At 35.0% G+C, this 21,005-nt stretch overlaps 1 protein-coding gene across 1 annotated transcript; it reads right to left on the reverse strand.

The window, feature by feature from the left end:
- Positions 1–1,799: 1,799 nt before the first annotated feature.
- LOC120628019 (alpha-tocopherol transfer protein-like) lies at positions 1,800–14,267 on the reverse strand. Its single transcript, XM_039896202.1, has 6 exons — positions 14,064–14,267; positions 10,554–10,707; positions 8,431–8,548; positions 6,661–6,795; positions 4,060–4,273; positions 1,800–2,773 (listed from the first exon to the last, which is right to left on the reverse strand). Exons 1-6 carry the CDS (start codon positions 14,224–14,226, stop codon positions 2,619–2,621), a joined length of 939 nt encoding a protein of 312 aa, XP_039752136.1. The 5' UTR covers positions 14,227–14,267; the 3' UTR covers positions 1,800–2,618.
- Positions 14,268–21,005: the final 6,738 nt, after the last annotated feature.

Raw genomic sequence — 21,005 nt, forward strand, 5'->3', positions numbered from 1 at the left:
CCCCGTAATGGGTTGAATCATGGTTTTTAAGTTTAGCTTTGCCTATAGTTTGGTTTCTGGAGAGCGGCTTAGGCACCACGGTAAAATTTCTTTATCTAACCTCTTAATTATCTTTATCTTTGTTTTATTATTATAAAGGTAAATAATAATAACCATCCCGTAACTGTACCCATTGTACTGTACCTAGGTTAACAAACAGACAGACAAACTTAACAATCAACGTTACCCAGTTACAGTTATATTATACGTATCAAACCCCAATTTCACTCTTAATACAATCTTCAAAATTCCGGTCTCTGGGAACAGCACTTTGCGCCTTGATTTTTCAGTCGTATTTCATTTCTCATTTTACCACATTGCGGGTAGAATTTCCAAAAACTGTGGTGTAATTATATATTTGAATAATTTTAAATCTTATTGATTGCACAGCCCACCTCTTTTCTATGTTTTTTTCCTTTTACGCCATTGGTTGCCTGGAAGAAATCGCTATGTAGCGATAAGGCCACCGAATTGTCTCTTGCTACGTGTCTATATCTCTGTAACTACTTTTTTTCTTTGGTGTACAATAAAAGTGTATTCATTCATTCATTCAGGACCCAAAGAACCTTGTTTCTTTAATATAACTTGAAAAATTACAGAATTCATACAAACTTTAAGCCCCTATTTAACCCGTATAGGGGTGGAATTTCAAAACATCCTTTCTTAGTGTGCGGTTAAGTCCTAACAAAAACCTTGTGTCATAATCCCAGCGGATAAGGAATTTTATTTGACGGATTTATGGTGTTAAATCGTCTAACACTTTCAGCCAATCCAAAGGAACTGAGCTGGATTTCGGGATAAAAAGTATAATTTGTCTTACCACGTAGTAACAAGTCGTGGTAACAAGTCGTGCAAAGTTTCATTTGAATTAGTGCATAAGCGTGATGCGCGACCGCGATACAGAGAGACAGGCAAACACGAATGAAAAAAAATACGGTTTTGTGTTCAGTATCGATTGCTAAACCAATTTTTGTACAGAATTAGAACTTAGAAGTATACATATAAGTAGATATACAAAATTAGTATAGACAAAAATAAAATCGCGTAATATTGCTGATGGCGATGAACTAAATGAATACTGGCCCCAATATAACAATAAAATAAGAAGTAGGTAGGTAAAATATGCATATTACGCATCATGTAGGTAATTATTGTGTAAAATATCTTTACGCAAGCAAAAAAAGCAAGAAAAAAATAATTTAACTGAGACTTATATTTCCATGACTCGATTCGGTTCGTCTTATTGTTAGTGTGCTCGACTATGATTTGTCAAGTCCTGGTTTCGATTCCAGGGTCGTCTTAAAAGTAGTTAATAGGTAGATTTTTCGGTCATAAAATTCCTCGCCCATCCAGGTAGATTGTAGAAAACCGTTTTTTAGTACATTCTTTAAGGAAACTTAATTTCAAACACTATTTCCCTTTTTAAGTGGTGGATGTAAAAAATGAAGGGTAGCCTACATTCTCCTTATCCTCAACTGCCTGTAAATCTTATCAAAATCGTTTCAGCAGTTTGAAATTTTTGAAATTTCACATCATATAATATCATGACCGTCTAAAACATTTGCAGGTAGTTAATTTTCATAGAAATCAAGCTAGCACGTAAGACTAAATTAGTGTTTGAGTGAAAAAAAACGCAGTTAATAATTTAAACGCTTTATTAACAAAACTTTCTTTAAAATATCTATAATAACATTTTTTTTCAATAATATCTAATAATTGGGAAGAATATATTTTGGAACCATCACAGTAAAAAACTACCACTAAGTAATTTAAAACCAATAAGTTTTTAATTAGTGTTTATCGGTTGCAAAATAAATACAAAGTTTCAATTTCCAAATAGAATTTAAAATATTACGCTTAAAATGTAATTCCTTCCTCTTTCACTCCGAGTTAGTCTTCGACCATAATCTAAAGTGTAATCTGAATCTAGTATGTAAGTTATAAATTATGATACAGTATTAAACACACATGATCTTTGTCGATAGGGTGATCTTAACCTCCCACCAGACCAGACCAGAGAAAATTTCTGAAATCATAAATTCCAATTGCCACTGCCGCGGATCGGGACCTCCTATTCATCAGACCAAAGCGGCCACCACTGCGCCTGTTGGGTTGTCAATCGGTACAATTCGGGGAGTAGTTGCTCATCAAAAAGTGTTCGGTACGTTTCACTGCCAATCTTTCTATATCGGATGGAAGCACAACTGGACATCAAAATGTCTACATCTGCACACGTAGTGGTTAATTTATTATTAATAAAAAAACATAATATTCAAAATAGTTTTGTGTTCGACACAAGATAAAAAGTTTCTCTGATTTCGCAGCACCTTAGTTTTCGGGGCACCGCAAATATTTATGCAAGACACTAAGATTTGATTATAATTTGATAACATTTTTTATAATCCTAGAAAATCGGGCAAATCTGCAAGGCGCAATTTATAATTCCTGCAATCTTTACAATCACATCGCAAATGAAGCTCTGACACCGGAGCATGCTTAACATGTTGTCTTTGCAAAGCAGAATTGCTAAATAAAAATAATATAATAATATTTAATATTATAATAATCTTGGTTTTTTTTTAATCAACAGCTAGTTTTCGAAACGAACCAGGCGTCCCCATATACTGGTCATTGAATTTGTCCTCGCGCCTGTAGTTCTCATTGGTGCAAGCGCATTGCATCTCTTTGAAATATTTTAAGTTGTTTTCGGTACTCAATACTGCTGACATGTCACCTGTAAATTCAACAACCATATTATATCTACATATTAATAGATTTTTTCCTTTTCCCCATTGTTTGTTTTCCCCATACAGATCAGATTAGACGTACAGTCGTGGACGGAGCCTTAGATGTTTCCCGGTTGCCCTTCGGGGATAAAAATATATCCATCTCAGTATTCAAGCTACATTTGCTAAATTTCAACAAAACCGAGCTTAAATAAAGAACAAATACATAAACAAACGAATATACATTTTTGCATTTTTAAACTTATATTATATACTCGTAACTTTGGATGAAAATATTTTTATCATATTATTTTAACACTACAAATATAAGTAAAGGATTTTATACCAGCCTGGATAAAGTTGCTTACTTGCAATGTTTCTGATCTAATTCGTAAGAAAGGTTAATTTAGTTTTACGTTTATTCACTTTAAGAACTCAAGTGGTAGCTTCTATCTCGATAACTGACGATATTGTATCATGCAACATACAACTAATAAACCAACTGAATTTTATCAAAGCTAAGTATTGATGAATACAGATTTTATGCATGCGCTTGGAAATAAATAAAAATTGGCATATAGTTAGTAAGTTAGGCTCCATAGAAAAATAACCAAAGCTCGGTTTACTAGAGTGCACTTTCTTTAAATGGGGCGACTAAGTTTGATCCCCGGCCCGTATCTCTAACTTTTCAAAGTTATATGTAATTTATGCAATTACATATCTTTCAATTGCTTTAACTGAAATCTGCACGCCTTGAGTCGAGCTATCCATAATGTTCTCAAAGTCGGGTGAAGTCTATCAATCCGAACTTTGGCCAGCGTAGTGGACTACTTACGGCCTTAAACTCTCTCATTCTTAGAGGAGACCTATGTCCTGTCGGGGGCAGATAATGGATTCATAAAGATTACTAGAGTGACAAAGCTCGCACTCTATCAAACCGAGGGTTAAAGGGCTGTTTGCCGATTGGATTTCACTGTTTTCATATTCAAAAGTTTGGCAACCGAAAAACATTAAGCTGCAAGATTATATTAAAACAAAAGTTCGCACACACTTTCAATCATATCAATGTGATATTATCCGATTTAATTTATTAAGATTGTCAATTTATTTCATTGGGTTACTTATTTCTTAAGTATTAAGTAAAGTGAAATTATGTGTTACGCTAAAAAAATAGCAAGTTTTATAAATATAGGATTAGTGTTATTTTATTTAAGTTGAATCCTAGTAGCACTTTCCATATAACCCTGTGTTTAATTTATTGCTATCCTACTTAACAGGGAAGATATCAACTTACGACTGAGTTCGGAAACCGTTTTCTCCTGGCCACCATAATCTCTGGGCATAATTTCTTTGGGAATGTAATCGTATAAACTGTCAATGTTTTGATGCACTTGAATTCGTTCAGCAACTTTTGCACTCAATACTTGTTTAAACAACGTAATAAATGTTTCTATTGCTTTAGATGTTGATATAAAGTGAATGCCTTTTATTCTCATACCGAAACCGTCCTGAAAAAAACGACGTATTAAACCAGGTGATACAAGGTTTTAATAGCCAAATGATAACCGCTCATAAACTTTTGCAAAGTATTTCTTCACTCGGACCTGGGGTGTTCACGGTGAGGAGTTCTCCCGGCATATCACCATCAGCAGCTTTATTGCGATTAGAATTAAATTCCTCAAAAACCATATACTATAATCGAATCGCAATCCGATTGCTTCAACAGATCTTCACTTGATGAAAATGAAACTACGTGGGAAGTATTCAATATTAAAAATACAACCGAATTGAAAACCTCTGCTTTTTGTTAGTCGGTTAAAAATGTACAATGAATAGTTTGCCTTGAACTTTGAGTGCACGTTGACGCTGAATTTACCGTTAGAGTAGAATCGGCGTTGATGCGGTTATGATATGACTAAAATTATACAAAAAGTTCTAAGATAGACCCTAGAGCACAAATATACCGATCTCTAAAAAACATTGAATACAGAAAGCACCCTAAAACATCAATTATTATGATAAACTTAAAATAATTGTAGTTTTGTTTGGACACATGTACTTGGAAAGTGGGGTTATTACTTACCTTGTTCTTGCAAAATACTGGGCTCTGATAGATGGGCAGACGAACAAACGACTGATGGAGAAATGGGTTAACAGAGAGACGGTCAGAATACACATTAACCTTAGCACTCTTAGATATCGCTTAGAGATGCAGTTTTCACATAAATAGAGTTCTCTCATGGATTGTTGATCAGATATTAATTAATGAACACATTTCTCACTATCCATTAATTATACACTTTATAAAGCCAATTACCGTTGATTGCATAACCGCAAAGCAAGTTATTTATAGATTTTCCAAGGTCTGAATATTTAATTATGTACCTATTTTAGGTTTGAGGTACACTACTGAAGTAGAATAACTTGAGCAATTAACAAGTAACCTACAAACAAGTAACCTACAAACCTTTTAAAGGTTCACAAAGTGGTACCCAAATAATAATGGTTAATCTTATAATTGCAGATTAACGAAGCTTATCAGTAAATAAGTGTAACCCTAAATTACAATTTTGGAAACAACTGACTATCAAGAAGGGGTTTCTTCAGAAATTGACTATCTTTTAATTACTCAAATCCCAAAACTAATTGTCTCCAAGATTTTATGACTTAGTTTACAACGTGTCAATGAAAACCCAAATAATATTTCATAGGCTTTAGACTACATTATGTACTGTCTCTAAGACTTATCTGTTAAACAGAAAACTTGAATGTGACTCCTGCCACTTTATTAGGTTCGCGTCGCGTAGGTTAGGTACTATGCACGTGTCGTTCTTTTATTATCAATAGGGTTGTCATAAGTAAACGCTTAGAATGTTTTGAATTAGTTTTTCGAATTAGTATGGAAAAATTATTATGTTTCTTTTGATTTAATATTTTTACGGGGTGATTTCTTATGAAATATACTTATACACCCTTTAACACTATTTCCAAATTCTGTTACACCTTTCATAATAATTTGTTTATGGCTCCCAATCTGCATATTTGTGATTTACGCAACAGCCTTTTAATATTACACAACTTAACAATTCTTACCCAAGAAGTCATGCCCCTCAGTTGCCCCTAAATATGCTAACCACTGGACCAACGAAGCAGTGGATGGGAGGGAATTTATACAAATTACTTTCTTTACTTGTAGCATTTTGACATCTTCCCAAAAATATGGCCTCTTCGGCCTTTATTAATAAGCTAAAATAGAGAGCTAAGAGCAGATTATTAAGTTCGGTCTTAATCACTCAATCTTAGCTCGATGTTACCACAGCTGCTTAGACAGATAAGCGAAGTTACACTTTTGGCATCGTCTAGTAACCTTAGTGCCTTAGTGTGAGGTTTGAAGTTATCTAACATATCATTAACTTTCGAGTAAAGTAAATTTTACAGAATTCCATTACTCGATAGTTGGAGTTAACTTGATAATTTACACTAGGGGCTCTGGCGCTCAACCGATCTTTATGAGTATGGACCTCCTCGGATGTTGGATGCGTTGAATTGGTCACCTGTTGGAGATATGGTCTCGGGTTGGAAACCGAACTCTGTGATATTTGAAGGGTTCTGTAATATGTCTCAGAAGAGGGTCTGCCTTGGAGGCGTCGCCGCGATGGCTTAGTTGCGGACGTCTGCAAACGCGCTCTCGTCGCCCAGCCGCCAGGTGACAAGTAGGAATCCATGAGGATTTTCCCCGAAGTTGGAAAACAAAAGATACTCCACAACTTCTGAAGCAGCGCCTTGGGTCTTTGCTCTTTTTCCCTCTCTCCCTTTAGAGAAAGTCCCGAGCTCAAGGGTTGGACATTACCCAACCAAATTATTATATAGGAAGTGCTATTAAATTCATACTAACCATAATGATTTTGAGAATTTGATGCATTTCGGTGACATTTAAGCATTTCACCATTTCGAAAATGTTTGTACCTCTGTAATCGAACACCGTTAGAATACCGTTGCAGTAGTCGTGGCTTTGTAGGTACTCGCAAAGCTGAAAATCAGAAATAAATTATATGAAAAATGATAGGGAACCGATTTGTTGTGGAATGTTATTAATAAGTCTAAAAACGGTGATAGACGATAAATAGGTCACGACTTCAGCTTCCATTTCAGGGAATCGAGTTTGATCCACACCTCCAACTTTTTGGTTTATATCCGATTGTAAAATTATAACTTGCTTTAATGGAAAACATGGTTAGAAAAACTGCACACCTGAGACTTCTCCATTATGTTTCCAAATACGTATGCAATCTGAAAATCCACACATTACCAGCATAGTGAGAGACTCCGACTCCGGCCTTGAGAGGACATCCGTCAGTGCTCTGTAGTGGGCCGGTACAAGGTTGATAATAATCATGATATATATAAACTGCTTACACCTACTCGTATTTTATTACCGAAGCAGTGAAATAAGAAAACCGAAAAAAGGTAAGGCCCTTTTTCGGTTCGCTTATTTTATCCGGTCACCCGGACTAACCACCGAACTACCTCTAGCAGAGGAACCACCAGGGTGTACTCGAGCTCCATCGTCGTGTTTGCTCGGTACCCTTTATACCAATTGACTTTGACTCACGTCTTTAATATATAGGTAAGCAGTTGCATGATTTTCTATTAAAATATTTTTTTTACATTTCGTTATTCTTGTTTCCAAAAATAAAAAAAATCGTTGTCAATACTTCGTCGCTAGTCACCGTTTGGTATACAAAATCAAAAAGTGGAACCGGCAACAATGAAAAGCCTTAAATGTTATATTAGAGAAATTCGGTTTTAAAACCTGTTTTACCGAAATTGCTGGTTGCAGTATAGTTTTACTATAGATTCTAGCTTGTCACAGCGTTATGTACCTACCTAAAATAGCTTAATTAACTGTAGCAGGTAACATAGTATAGTCTCTTGAAAGTAAAGTAAAATATTTAAATAAACTTTTTTTCTCAAATTAACACTAAGGGTTGAAACGGGATATTGGGAATAACGGGGATATTCATCTTCGTCGTATCAACCCATTACTCCAGTGCACGCTTCTCCTCCCACATTGAGAAGGTATTTCTTTATGCCGTTGACTATAAGTAGTCGCTACTGTGCCGAGAATGGAGTCAACTTCTGAGCGACGACGTAAGGAATCCTGGACCGTGTTTTCACTGGCAAAGTCACAGCGCCTTCAACGATGTTTGTATTTATGCTACCCTAGTCCTATTTTCGCTGTAGGTAGTATATTGGTCGTAGTCAGATTATCCAGGTCATGTATGGTGTCTTGCGTAGATATGTTATGGCATCGGTAATGTACGATGAAGAATGAACAGCGTTGTCAAAATAGTTTCAGAAAGTTGTTAGAATAATATTTAGGCTAGTTTATAGAGTTTAGGTGTGTGCGCAACGTTGTCCTCTACGACGGTTATCGTTACACAACATACCAGTTTGCTTGCGGCTGTGCGCATAAATTTATTTTTAATTAGGCGCATTTTTCTAATCTATATCTGAGGAATAATAAGGCATATAAGTTTTGTATAGGTAACCTTAATAGTTCTGTAAAGTAAATTCACAAGGGACAACATAACAAATTTGAACGACATGTCATCACGCCTCATGTTTACTTCATTAAATGATTAAAAACAAATAATGAACTCACCATAACTAATATTCTGTAGAATTCTGAAATATCTGATGAATCGTATTTATTCGCGTTATTTTTTACCCAAAACACTCTGTAATGGTCTTTAGTCATTTTTGGTAAAAATCCAATAGGTCTGAAAATTATAAATTAATATAAATAGGAATATATTAGGACAATACACATCACCATCTAGCCCCAAAGTAAGCGAAGCTTGTGTTATGGATACTAAGAACTGATGAATGATTTTATGAATAATATACATAAATACTTATAATATACAGATAAAGAAAGAAATTTTATATTCAGATAAACAACACCCAGACACTGAATAACGTTCATGTTCATCACACGAACATTTTCCAGTTGTGGGATCCGAACCCACGGCCTTGGACTCGGAAAACAGGATCACTACCCACTGCGCCAAACGGCCGTAAAAAAAATCAAATTAATATAAACATTGTCCACATACTCGTATGTTTGAGTAAATAGACTCTCCTAGGAGTCTTAAACGGTCGGACTCTGAATGCTCTCTCTCTTTTTCTCTCATCTATTCCGGGACGGTGGGAATGTTGACGTACAAACCGGCCACTGGGTGGTTTTTGGTTGACTGTTCCTCCAGGGATAGGTATTTTGGGCGCTGCACAAGGTACAGGCTAAATTAAAAGGTACGACTATAATTATTAATAATTGGTTTTTAAATGCCTTACCAGACTGACTGACTTAACATTATGTACCTTTTGGTTTCATGGTGAGAATATAAAGGCCAAATTCCGACCTACGAAGTTTACCATATGAACGTATGCCACGCGTTGACCAATGTAGCGGCGCACGCACGCATGACTTGTAACCATTGAAACGTGGTTGGGGTCATTGCGGTGTGACGCAGCGCTATGGCACTTTCGTTTGTTGGTTTCGCAGACGCTTTCATTACTATTTTGTCATCGCAGTGCCCGTGGGCCTATCAATGCTATTTTAGGTAGGTACAAAATTCACCGTTTGTCGGATCAGAGCGTGAGATGTAAATAATTGCACTTGAAGCTTTGAAAATCTTTACTAGGAATGTGAATATTGGGTTCGAAAAAGAAATTAGATCGTCGGCCTAGTTGTGCCCTATGTGAGGCCGAACCTCAGCTAAGATGACGTTTGGAATGACGGGGAAGTCGAGCCCATCGAGTGAGCCCACGTTCGGACCGGTTGAAGAGTCACTACCATCTACAAACATATATATTATATACTGGTTGCATGTGCATATTGATAAGGACTAAGACAACAGGAGGTAACTTATCGTTCGAGTCCATGTAGTAATGCAGTATGTCGTGTATATGCAGTCGTATTTATATCGAAATACCCACCAACTCAATCTCATGAACATTGATTGTTAATAAAATATAATTTTAGTTGTTTCTTGAAACCTATTTATTCATTAAATAATATTATTAAAAATAACTAATCAATTTAATAATATATCTGGCCAATAAGAATTAATAGTTATCAAAAGTTTTAATATTTACCCACTTTATAAAATTACTGTAACAATATACAACGTATAACGGAATTAAGATATACTGTTGAAGGGTGCATAGGTATGTTTCATAAGGAAACACCTTGTAAAAATATTAAATCAAAACAAGCATATTTATTTTTTCAAACAAACTAAGTAATTTAAAACATTCCAAGTGTTCACGCATTGACAACCCTATATAAGATAAAAGACCGAAACGCGACGCGTACCTAATTAAATGACAGAGTCACTTGATTTAATTTTTGCATGTGATGTTAGGGCTGTATCTGATTTCTTTCAGTAAAAACTATGGCAATATGTATATAGCGACTTCCGAAAATTGGAACCTCGTCATTATCGGGAAAGATCCTGTGGAGGTTGAACCTTAGAGTCCGTTCGTCGAGGTCGTGAAGGACGTGCTATGAAACGGCGTTCTCGGGTATGTATAAAAAACTGCAACCATAAATGGCTCAGGGTGTCGAATAGACTTCTCACAAACACAGCTATATTTTTTATGTAGAAAGTAACACATACCACGGTCTTATTTCTAGACTCCACGCTATTCGCTTTGAGTATGTCCAGCTACTGGAGCGATAGCCAATGTACGCTTGCCGAATGGAAACAGATACATACTTACATCAAATCTAATACAGGCAGTTTTGCAGCATTAGGTATAGGTTCAAAAAAATGTGGTAACAAAGTACGATATGTCGCAATTTTGTCTAATTTCATCTTCGCTCTTTCAACGGAACCTTTGCTGAGAATTATAGTCCTCTCCAGATAGTCTTTAGCTAGAAATAATAAAAAATATTTTAACTTTTTGACTTTCAAGTTTTCCCCTAGACATGAGCCCTAATAATCAGTGTCTGATTAAGCAAGCGCGGGGCCAGTTGCAAATTCTTTAAGCTCTTGATCTGCTATGGGTTCTTAAGTATAAAGTAGTAAAAATACAATTCAATCTTAAATACGTATAAACGTATCTTAATTACGTATAAACGTATCTTAATTACGTATCTTAAATACAATACGTATTTGCTATCTATAGGTTTTGTGAGCAATTAATAGTGTAGTAAATTACTACAGGCGACGTCTGTGTGCATGGGCGTGTGCGTGTGCGTGTCAGTTAGTCAGTAAGTCAGTCAGTCAGTCAGTCAGTCAGGCAGAGATGATTGGTATTAAAATATACTATTTCTACGTGGTTAATCCGGCACTGATAATAATGATGGATTAATAGGCAATAGGCATAGATACATAATAAGTTGAATTGGAATTCACGCAGGTTTGCTTTAAAATCATAAAAAAATATCCTTTAACTATTTCAATGAATGGGTACTGATACCAAAACATTTTTTTTCAAACCTAAACTTTTCGCACCCAAACATCAATAGCCAAAACACTAAAGACCTCTCCGAACAGGAGTGTTGTCCGATAAACGGAATAAACGGGAATGTTGGTGATCGCAGTAGAAAATAACGCAGAGGGCGCTGCTACCCGTTCTCCATTATATTCCCTGAGTCGCCACGTACGACAACCTTGGGAGAAATGGGGCGGCAAAACATTTATTCTTATACAATACGAGCTTTTGCCTGCGACTTCGACCGTGTTTGTTTTTGCTTTTAGAGCATCATGAAGGGACAGTTCATTTGAGAGATGTGTTGCATTCAATTAAAGTGCAGTTTTAAAGATATTTATGTTGTGTAGTGTAGTTTTTAAGAGTAACGTATTTAATTTTTGACGGCCGATTGGCGCAGTTTGCAGCGACCCTGCTTTCTGAGACCAAGTCCGTAGGTTCGATTCCCACAACTGGAAAATGTTTGTGTGATGACCATGAATGTTTTTCAGTGCCTGGGTGTTTATATGTATATTCAAAGTATTGATGTATATTATTCATCTTAGTACCCATAACACAAGCTACGCTTAATTTGGGGCTAGATGGCGATGTGTGTATTGTCGTAGTATACTTATTTATTAAAAAGAAATATATATATAGTAATCGTTTGAAGCTTGGAAGGTCTATGCGAAGCGAAGGCTTCTCCTTGGAGAGAGAGATTGTGGGATATCAATAGACTGAGGATATAAATAACTTCTACTGTTATCGTGTGGGAGTACGGTATATTATCATTATTATTGTAATAAAAGTGTAGGTATCTATATTTAACAACTATAAAAGTCATGACAATTCAAAATGCTCCAGTCTCTCGACATGTTTATGTAAGCAATCAATTTCAGATTATAATTACATTTTAATTTGATTAAGACATCTTTATGGTCTATAATATAAATAACAGATTTAAAACTCAAAATTGTTACTAGATAATAATTATAAATAGCATCAAAGTATGACTATAAATAATAATTTTTATAAGCTCTTTGCAGTGGCGTGCACTTCTTATATGCACAAAAGCACTGCCTACCCTATAATTTATATATAGTTCGTATAGGAGGAGGATTGTTGACATTTTATGCAATTTGTCTGCTGTATGCATACCCTGGTATATAACCCAGTGCACGCCACTGGCTCTTTGATAATAATATTGACTCTATCAAACTAGGACAAAGTCCACATCCGTTTGGGATAACGTAGGCCTCGCGAAAAAATGTACTTATAATATTTTTAATACCCAAGATGAGCACTTTTTCTATATTTATAGTTATCTCTTAGACTGTTATTCGTATGTAGGTACTTTATTTACTACTATTTTGTAGTTAGTTACTATGTATGTTATCTATATATATAAGTAGCTAGTAGATTTCCATATTCTGGATGAGATCTTATTTTTCACGGATACTTTATGATAAATAATTCTTGAAGCATTAGGCTGCAAATCTAGCATATTAGTGATCTATGCCTCTTACACTAATAACTAGTAGGTACTTAGATCGCATAGGTCGAAATAAAGGCGAAGTTATAAATCTTCTAACACCGTATATCGACCCGTCAAACAGAAGAAAGTATTATCATGGTACACGTATTATTTTATAAAGAAAGCAAGAAAGAAAAATCTACTTTATTATTGAGTAAAATTGTTACATTTGTATCATTTTTTTAAGATAAAATAAAAATGTATGACAGAGACCTGGCTCAGTTTCTCTCATTTCTTATTTTTTCCTGTTAGTATGAAATAAATGAATTAGTTTATTATTAAACCTATTTGTTATGGTAAAGAAGTATATAACGCAATCAAATATGCAACGTGACCGTTCTACCTTTTTCGTCGCAGTTAACAATAACACGCTACGTTCCTGCACCGACAGCAAATTTCAAACACGCAATATTAAAATTGAAGTTCTTTTACAGTTCATTGTGTCAGACTCTGGAATTCCCTACCTGCTGACATACGTCAAGCAAAATCCTTGACTCTTTTTAAAAGTCGTCACAGTATGTAGTTTATTATTATTATGTGTAGGTATGAACACTATGTATCATATATAATAATTATTTGTGTAGTATTAGAATTTATAACATGTAGATAAGTTTGCAATAATTTTATTTAGGTATAAATTTTTATTGCCACATCAACCCGTTCCTTAAAACAACTACTTTCGCCAAAGGTTGTCTGGGAGAGATCTCTTTAACGATAAGACTGCCTATGCACACCTAAACTAGTTTATTATTATTATTTTTATTTTATCTATTGTGTATTTGGTTTTGGTGTGAGCAATAAATAATTTAATAATAATAAAAATTTGTACTTCAATAGATTGCGGAATATTATCGTTTTATATCACAAAAAATAAAGTAATACACGAGTAGAATAGTACTGCTTTTGAGATGGAATGAAAAAGGATGGTATGCACTTCAAAAACGCAGGCCAAAAATTATTATTAGATTTTTCCGTTGAACACGCACACGCACACTTTAGTATTTCAGTTGCGTGACGTCTATATGGCACAATCACGAAAGACTACTTCTCTTTTCCAAAATAGAATATCAAAAAATATTAGTGGTACTGGAAGAAATACAATGTAAATAAAGTCATAATCAAAATATTATTCTCTAAAAAAATTCCATTGTAGTGATTGCAAAAAATTACAAAAACGTCTAAATACAAATGTAATTATAGTCAAAAACAAAACTTTATTTTCTAAAAAGTTTCCATTGTAGTAACCGTAAACAAATAATCAAGGTTAAAAAAGCAAGACTCACAATAATTTTTTCTAACGATATGGGCTTGTTTGCTGAGCCAATCCTGTAAAATTGCGATGGCTTCCTCCAACCGGTCTGGTTTGTACAAATTATATTGTTTTCTTAGAAACGGCAACGTGTCCGAGTTATACTCTAATATCTGATCCACATTAATTGATGCCATATCTGCTGCAGTTAGACGTCTATCACACACTGGCACGCAGCTTTAAATGAAATATATTTCGTATCCAATAAATAATATAACTACATAATAAAGTAATAAAGCTATCAAGGTAAACCTCAACGACGATCTGTCTCATAATTTCAGGATAGGCTGTGTACACACTAGGAACACATGCGGTTAAAAATAAAAACTGTTTTGAAAATAACAAATAAAGTTCTTTTTATTTTTTTTAAGCTTTAAAAAGCATGTTATGGAATTATGGATCAAGTTGACTATAGACAAGCTTGTATGAATTATTAAAGTTTTATTGTAACCGTCCATCAGTATTAGTTAATATACCGGTATATGCGCATCAAAAGTGCCATACTTAGGCCTCTTTGAATAACTTTTAGTGTATAACGTTACAGTAATTTTATAAAGTGAGTTTTAAATTGAACTTTTGATAACTATAAATTAAAAAAAGTACCACATATTTTATTAAATTGATTAGCATTTTAACAGAAGTGCTGATAATTCTTATTTAAATAAAAAGTTTTCAAGAAATAATTAAAATTGATTCATTGGTATAATTCTGTATACGGTATGGGACTCAGACGATGCAAAGATACCTACAGGTCTTAGTCGTTAATATTTCCTATTACAAAATTTTGCTTTTCCATGTAAGTTTAATTTTGTGCAAGGACGTAAATTACAAACGCGGACGCAGTCGCGGGAACAGCTAGTGTCTCAGAAATGCAAACTTGATGAGTATTAATAAACCTCTAGATACATTTATATGATAACTACCACAAAACATTTTATGACGTACCAGCATAACCTTCAAGTGCACTTGGATAGTTAGTTATATTAAGAATCTGAACACATTTTTTAGTTATAATTTAATTCACATAATAGTTAGCCTTTGACTGCGAACTCACCTGCACGGCTAGCATGGGCAGGAGACAATTATCTCCCCGGGGATAAGATACAAATGTATCTTATCCCCGGGGATAGCTTTATGAACTCTCGGAGCACTGGCGCACGTGTGGAAATAATATAAGTGTAATAATGATCGGACGTAAACTTCTCCTATTCCATGTTCTTGTGCTTTAGCTGGTGAACATGTTAATTATATCACTTGTCAGTAGGGCTAGCACGGGTAGGAAATAAATATTACATCCCCCAATTATATCCCCTGACAAGTATTATCTTAGAAGTATTAGTGTAAGAAAGGAGAGAATGTAGCCAGAAGTCGGATGCTTTAGCAGAGACTGTCTGTTACTATACTACTGATGAATTTCTTAATGACGAGGTTGCCTGGAAAGAAGCCGCTTCGCTTTCATCTCACACAAGATAGAACAAAGATTGTTAAATTGTAAAACGATGTTGGAAAAGGGCAACTGCTGAGTTTCTTGCCGGTTTGATCTCGGTAGAATCTGCCAGTAGAGTCACTACAAACATACATAATTGATGTTTCAAAAGTGCTTATATTAGGCCTACTTGAAATATATGAATTTTGAATTGAATTTTTTGAGACAGCGAGGAGACGAGCACGGTCTCTTTTTGATGGCATTCGGTCTAAAAGTGTGTCAGAGGTTTTCTACATATAATATCGTCCCACTGTCCCTGTGAAGCAAAATAAACCGGCAAAATATTAGGACTAAAGAGCAGACCCACTATTTCTTGCCTCTGCCAAGTATGACACCTCTATAAAACCCAAAGAACTGATTATAAAGAGTGAGTACATACAGGAAAGAAAAACTGGCAGCGAAGCACTGGTTTTTTTTTTATTTCTTATTTTATAACCTTTTTTTGGTGGTTGGCGGCTTGGCAACGCAATAACGCTATCGTTTTTATAAGTAATAATAGTAGGTTTACCTAACTACGTAGAAACCCTTTTGAGGTAGATCCCTGTTACTGTTACTGTCCCCCTTACGGAGCTATGGGGGGTTTTAAAATATTACTTGCTTCAATGGTGAATAAAAACATCGTGCCTGCCTAAGAGTTAACGTTCTGATGTCGTGGGCGTATAAGTTTACCGACCCCAACGACTTCCATTATACCGATCCACACTCATCCAGTTTGGTGGAATACGGCCGAAACCATTTTCGTTCTACGAGTTGTCCCGTGCCGTATATTGGTAATTGGCTAGTAATTTATATCTAAGTATTTATGTGTAGTATTCATAAATAAATTTTTCAGTTAGTACCCATAACACAAGCTACGCTTACTTTAGGGATAGATGGCGATTTGAATGAATACACTTATACAACCAAGTTACAGAGACATAAACATAATTAGAGCAAGCGGGTACAATTTAATGGCTTCATCGCTACACATTTATCTCTTCCATGCAACCAAAGGTGTAAAAAGAAAAATGCATAGGTATGAGGTAAGCGGTGCATATAAAATAAATACATTATTGTGTATTGTATAAATAGTATATTCATTTAATTCTTTGTATATATTAATTGAGAGCTATAATTGCTCTGCATGCGAAGTCGACGTGAATAAATGAACGTTTTTTTTACCATTCAACTTAGTGAGGGAGTAAGTAGAAAGATCTATAATTTATAGTTTCTATCTTATATATATATTTCTTGTGTGCGTGTGTATGTCACTGAACTCCTCTAGGTGGCTGGGCCGATTTGAATGAATTTTTGGTATACTTTTGGGTGGCACCCTGGATGGTTTAGATTCACAAATTAGCCCGACAGATGGCGCTGGGGTCCGCTAGTATATATATATTTAAATAAAAAAAAAGGATTAATGAAAATTTTTTTATTTAAATATATATTTAACTTAACTCAGTTGATATTGTGCAGTCCATATCCACAATGCTGAACCTTGCTCATTTTGAGACTTCCAAATCTATAGGAAATGCAGAATTCTCTAGTAAATCTTTGGATCTAGAGAAGGGGTTGAATACCAACGACTTAAGGGCAAGTTAAAGGTATTAATGGAAAATAATACATTGCTTCAATCAAGATATCGTTTTTATTACTGTGCGACTGTACAAATGCGTCGAGTGACTACTTATAGAAGTAACGCGATGTATGCAATATGTGAATTTTTAAGTATTGAAACCAGTAAAGCTTTTACTAATTGATGAATCTATGGTACCGTTTTAAAGTAAAATAAAAATTGTTTTATGTATTAAGGAAAGTATAGTGAGGAAACCTCGATGAAGCCTAATTACATGTCTTTGCTTTTATCCGTTGCATTGAGTAGTTTCTATTCAGGAGACAACCCTGGGTGCGGCAGCCATGTCACGATACTTAAAATTAACTGTCACAATTGAATGCACGCATGAAATTTCCTAGCAGCTACTTGACACTGGCAAAGTGCATTGTGCTGTGTTGGCACGAAAAGCCATAAATCAAAAGAAGAAAATTTCGTGATCGTACTACAAGCCGCTAAGGATTTTTTCGCCAGATCATTTAACTAATTCCCTCTCTCATGAGAATATGGAACTGTATCCAGCAATGTGACAAAGATAGGCTGTAGATGATTATGATGACACAAAATTTTGTGTCTGTGCTGTTAGCCGTTGAGGAGTTCATACATCGGGAACCAACCCAAAGTGCAGCGGCCAGGTGATGGTGCCATACGATGATCACATTTACATCAAAAACGCGGTGTTGCCAAGTTATGTTGTGGGTTCGGTAAACGCGCGCTCCAACACAAGGGACGTTAGGCCATTTTTCGTGACGCATAGCGGTTTATTTTACAGCCAAGATGCGCCAATAGATATTTCACGTCAATAATAAACAAAAATAAGGTATTTAATTTAAAAAAAAACTCTACACCTGTTTATTGTATATCGATATAGTTATGGTATAACGTCTATATTTCCCTTTTTAGGTATTTGGCATGTTCGGGATTCATAAAATTCTCAAGCAAGGATATTGCTAATGACAAAACAACTTGAAACTTGACTTAGGATTAACAGCTAGGATTTAATTCTAGTTTGGGTTGAAACCACGAATTGTATTTTTTTTTCGGGGTTGCCAGTTAATAATATCTTTAATGACGACCTATCAATCATTTAAAAACACAATTTATTAATTTAAAAATAAAGTAACAAAAGTCACAATTAAAATTAAGATTCATGATAAGAAACATGAATTAAGTATAATTATTTACTACACTATACCAAGATACGATCAAAAGATAATAATCTAAAGAGCAATAATTCTGTTTTACCTCTCCATTTTAAAATAACTTAGCCATTTTTAAAGTTGGTATTAGGGTATATATTATGGCTTTGTTATTATTAAGGAATTAAATTAGGTGTTGGATTGCGTCGTTGGAACTACGGATCAAAAGATCCTTGATCCTTGATATTCTACTAAAGAATTTTCAGTGCCAGCAACGAGTTACAAAACAGGCGGTGTCAATGTCCGTAACTCAGAGAGCAAGTGATGCCGACAGTCCGGCAGGGTTATTACGTATCTCGCAACAGGTTTGCGACAGGCGTAAATCTTGCAATCACTGCTGTCAAACGTCACTTTTGTTTATTTTATTCATTGTATGGAAAAGTGACGTTTGACAGAAGTGATTGCAAGATTTACGCCTGTCGTAAACCTGTCGCGTGATACGTAATCACCCTGCCGGTTCACTTACTTGTCGTAATAGTAGTTAAATCCCACTAATCCACATTGGAGCCGTGTGGTAGGTTTTTGCTCTGAAACTGTCTCTCCTATGAGAGACGTTAATTGGCTAGAAAATGTTTGTGTGATAAACATGATTGTTTTTCAGTGCTGAGTGTTTATCCGTATATTATAAGTATTTATGTGTCTATAGGTATCTTAGTAACCATAACACAAGCTACGCTTACTTTCGGGCTAGATGGCGATGTGTAATATTGTCGTAGTATATTTATTTTATTTTATTTCTTTATTTAGTTTGGTTTCTATATAAAGTGTTTTTCAGTTTTTTAAAACTATTATTTATTTTCTACTCCTTTTTTTATTGATTTATAAAAGCGTGTTTTTTATTTTTTGATCTATTCCGTGATAACTATTAGTAACTGTAATTATTTTCCAAATTATTAATGTTCCGGTGCGATGTCGCGTAAAAACCGATTAGGGGTATGAGTACCATACTCCCCAACTGGTTAGCCCCTACCATCATAGACTGCATCATCAAGGGCTAACTTGTAGTGGAATAAATTTTTTTTTTTCCACTATAAGTTTTAGGTTTAAGGTTTTAAACTACAATCTAATTTAAATTAAATTAAAAAATGTAGCATAAGAGGCGAAAAAATTTGCAACTACGGCGAACTAAGATAGTTAATGTGGGTGTATCCCGATATACTGAATACATTTAAGTAACACTGAACAGTGCGTGTTGCCAGTGATGACTTACGGACCTGAAACGCTACGCTAACTATGGGCCTCATAAGAAGGCTCAGAGTTACTCAGAGGGCGCTACATTCTTTGATATTAAGTCGTATAGGGTCAATATTTTGTATATGTCTAAGAAAGTAGCTTAATTACTTACCGTCCTCAGAATCAATCAATAAACCGCATAGAGGATACCATAGGGTCATTTTAAAATAATGTACCCGATACTGTAACTAGATGGAGCGACGTCCTCCGAAAAGTGGCAGGCATCGACGGGATCCGGATAGCCGGAAATAGAAAAAGTTGGCGCTGCTTGAAAGAGGCCTGTGTCCAGCAGAGGACGCACAATGGCTGATGATGATGATGATGATGAAACTGTAAAACTGTTTCATGTACCTTATCAATTGCAAAATTGTATACGTTGTGTTGTTATACTTTTCTTTTTGTTCTATGTACTTTTTGTCGTGTGCAATAAAAGTATATTCATTCATTCATTCATTCATTCATTCATTCATTCATTCATTCAATCCTCAAGTTGCAATCAACCACCTATATATACAGAATTGCAATTTAGTAACACAAACTTACTTTTTTAGGAATTGCTTAGCTATTCAGTGGGTGACCATTTGGATAGCGGATATTTCTTTTTAATTTATTCATAAGAGAAATATTCTTGAATTACGTTTACGTCGTCTTTTACGTTAAAAACCTTAAAATAGTTACCTTAGATAATTGTAGAGAAATATTTAATAAAACATGTATTGAGTAAATATAAATGAAAACAAAAAACAGTTTCGTTTACAAAAATATATTATTTTTTCTATTACTCTGTTTATAACTTTCACAACTGTATATTAACAAAGAAGTATTAACTGTATTATTATTTACTGTATTATGTATTATCTGTATACTTATTATTATTATCACTATAATAACAAAAAAGTAGGTAAATATGCGGGGCAGTAGGCTTGAAGGCATAAGAGACCGCAATGCCGTTTGCTGTGACGGCATACGAGGGGTTTACCTTCCAAGGGGCGCCATCAACAATATCGAGGTAGCAGAGCTTTTTGTAACACAGCTCGTCCGACACAGTACTACCGCCATGTTAACTTGTCGCCAAGTATGATAGCTGTGTTCTGGTCTGAAATGTGTTGTTGCCAGCGAACAAAAACAAATGCCAACAATCACGGCTTATCCCGTGCTGCATGAAATACAGTTGAACTAAACATGTTTTTGGCGATTCGGTTTTTAGTGCGTACGCATATAGACTGTTTGGTACCCATTTCGAATGTCTATTTGTTAGAAATGGCGACTACTATGTTTTTTTCGTTCGCTGCTTTTGGACATATCACCAATGTCCCCGTTTGCATGCCCTGCGTAGTGTTGCTCTGTTTATAGACAGAGGTTTTACGCTTACCATGAGTTGGAGCAGTGGCGTGCACAGAAATTTGG

The sequence above is a fragment of the Pararge aegeria genome, chromosome 12, assembly GCF_905163445.1.
Source record: "Pararge aegeria chromosome 12, ilParAegt1.1, whole genome shotgun sequence".
NCBI classification, from domain to species: Eukaryota; Metazoa; Arthropoda; class Insecta; order Lepidoptera; family Nymphalidae; genus Pararge; species Pararge aegeria.

Coding starts and splice junctions, on each gene's coding strand:
- LOC120628019 (XM_039896202.1), bottom strand. CDS start 14,226: ATGGCATCAATTAATGTGGATCAGATATTAGAGTATAACTCGGACACG. Junction 6,796..8,430: donor TCTACAGAATATTAGTTATG/GTGAGTTCATTA, acceptor TCTGATTTTCAG/CTTTGCGAGTACCTACAAAG. Junction 2,774..4,059: donor AACGGTTTCCGAACTCAGTC/GTAAGTTGATAT, acceptor TTGAATTTACAG/GTGACATGTCAGCAGTATTG.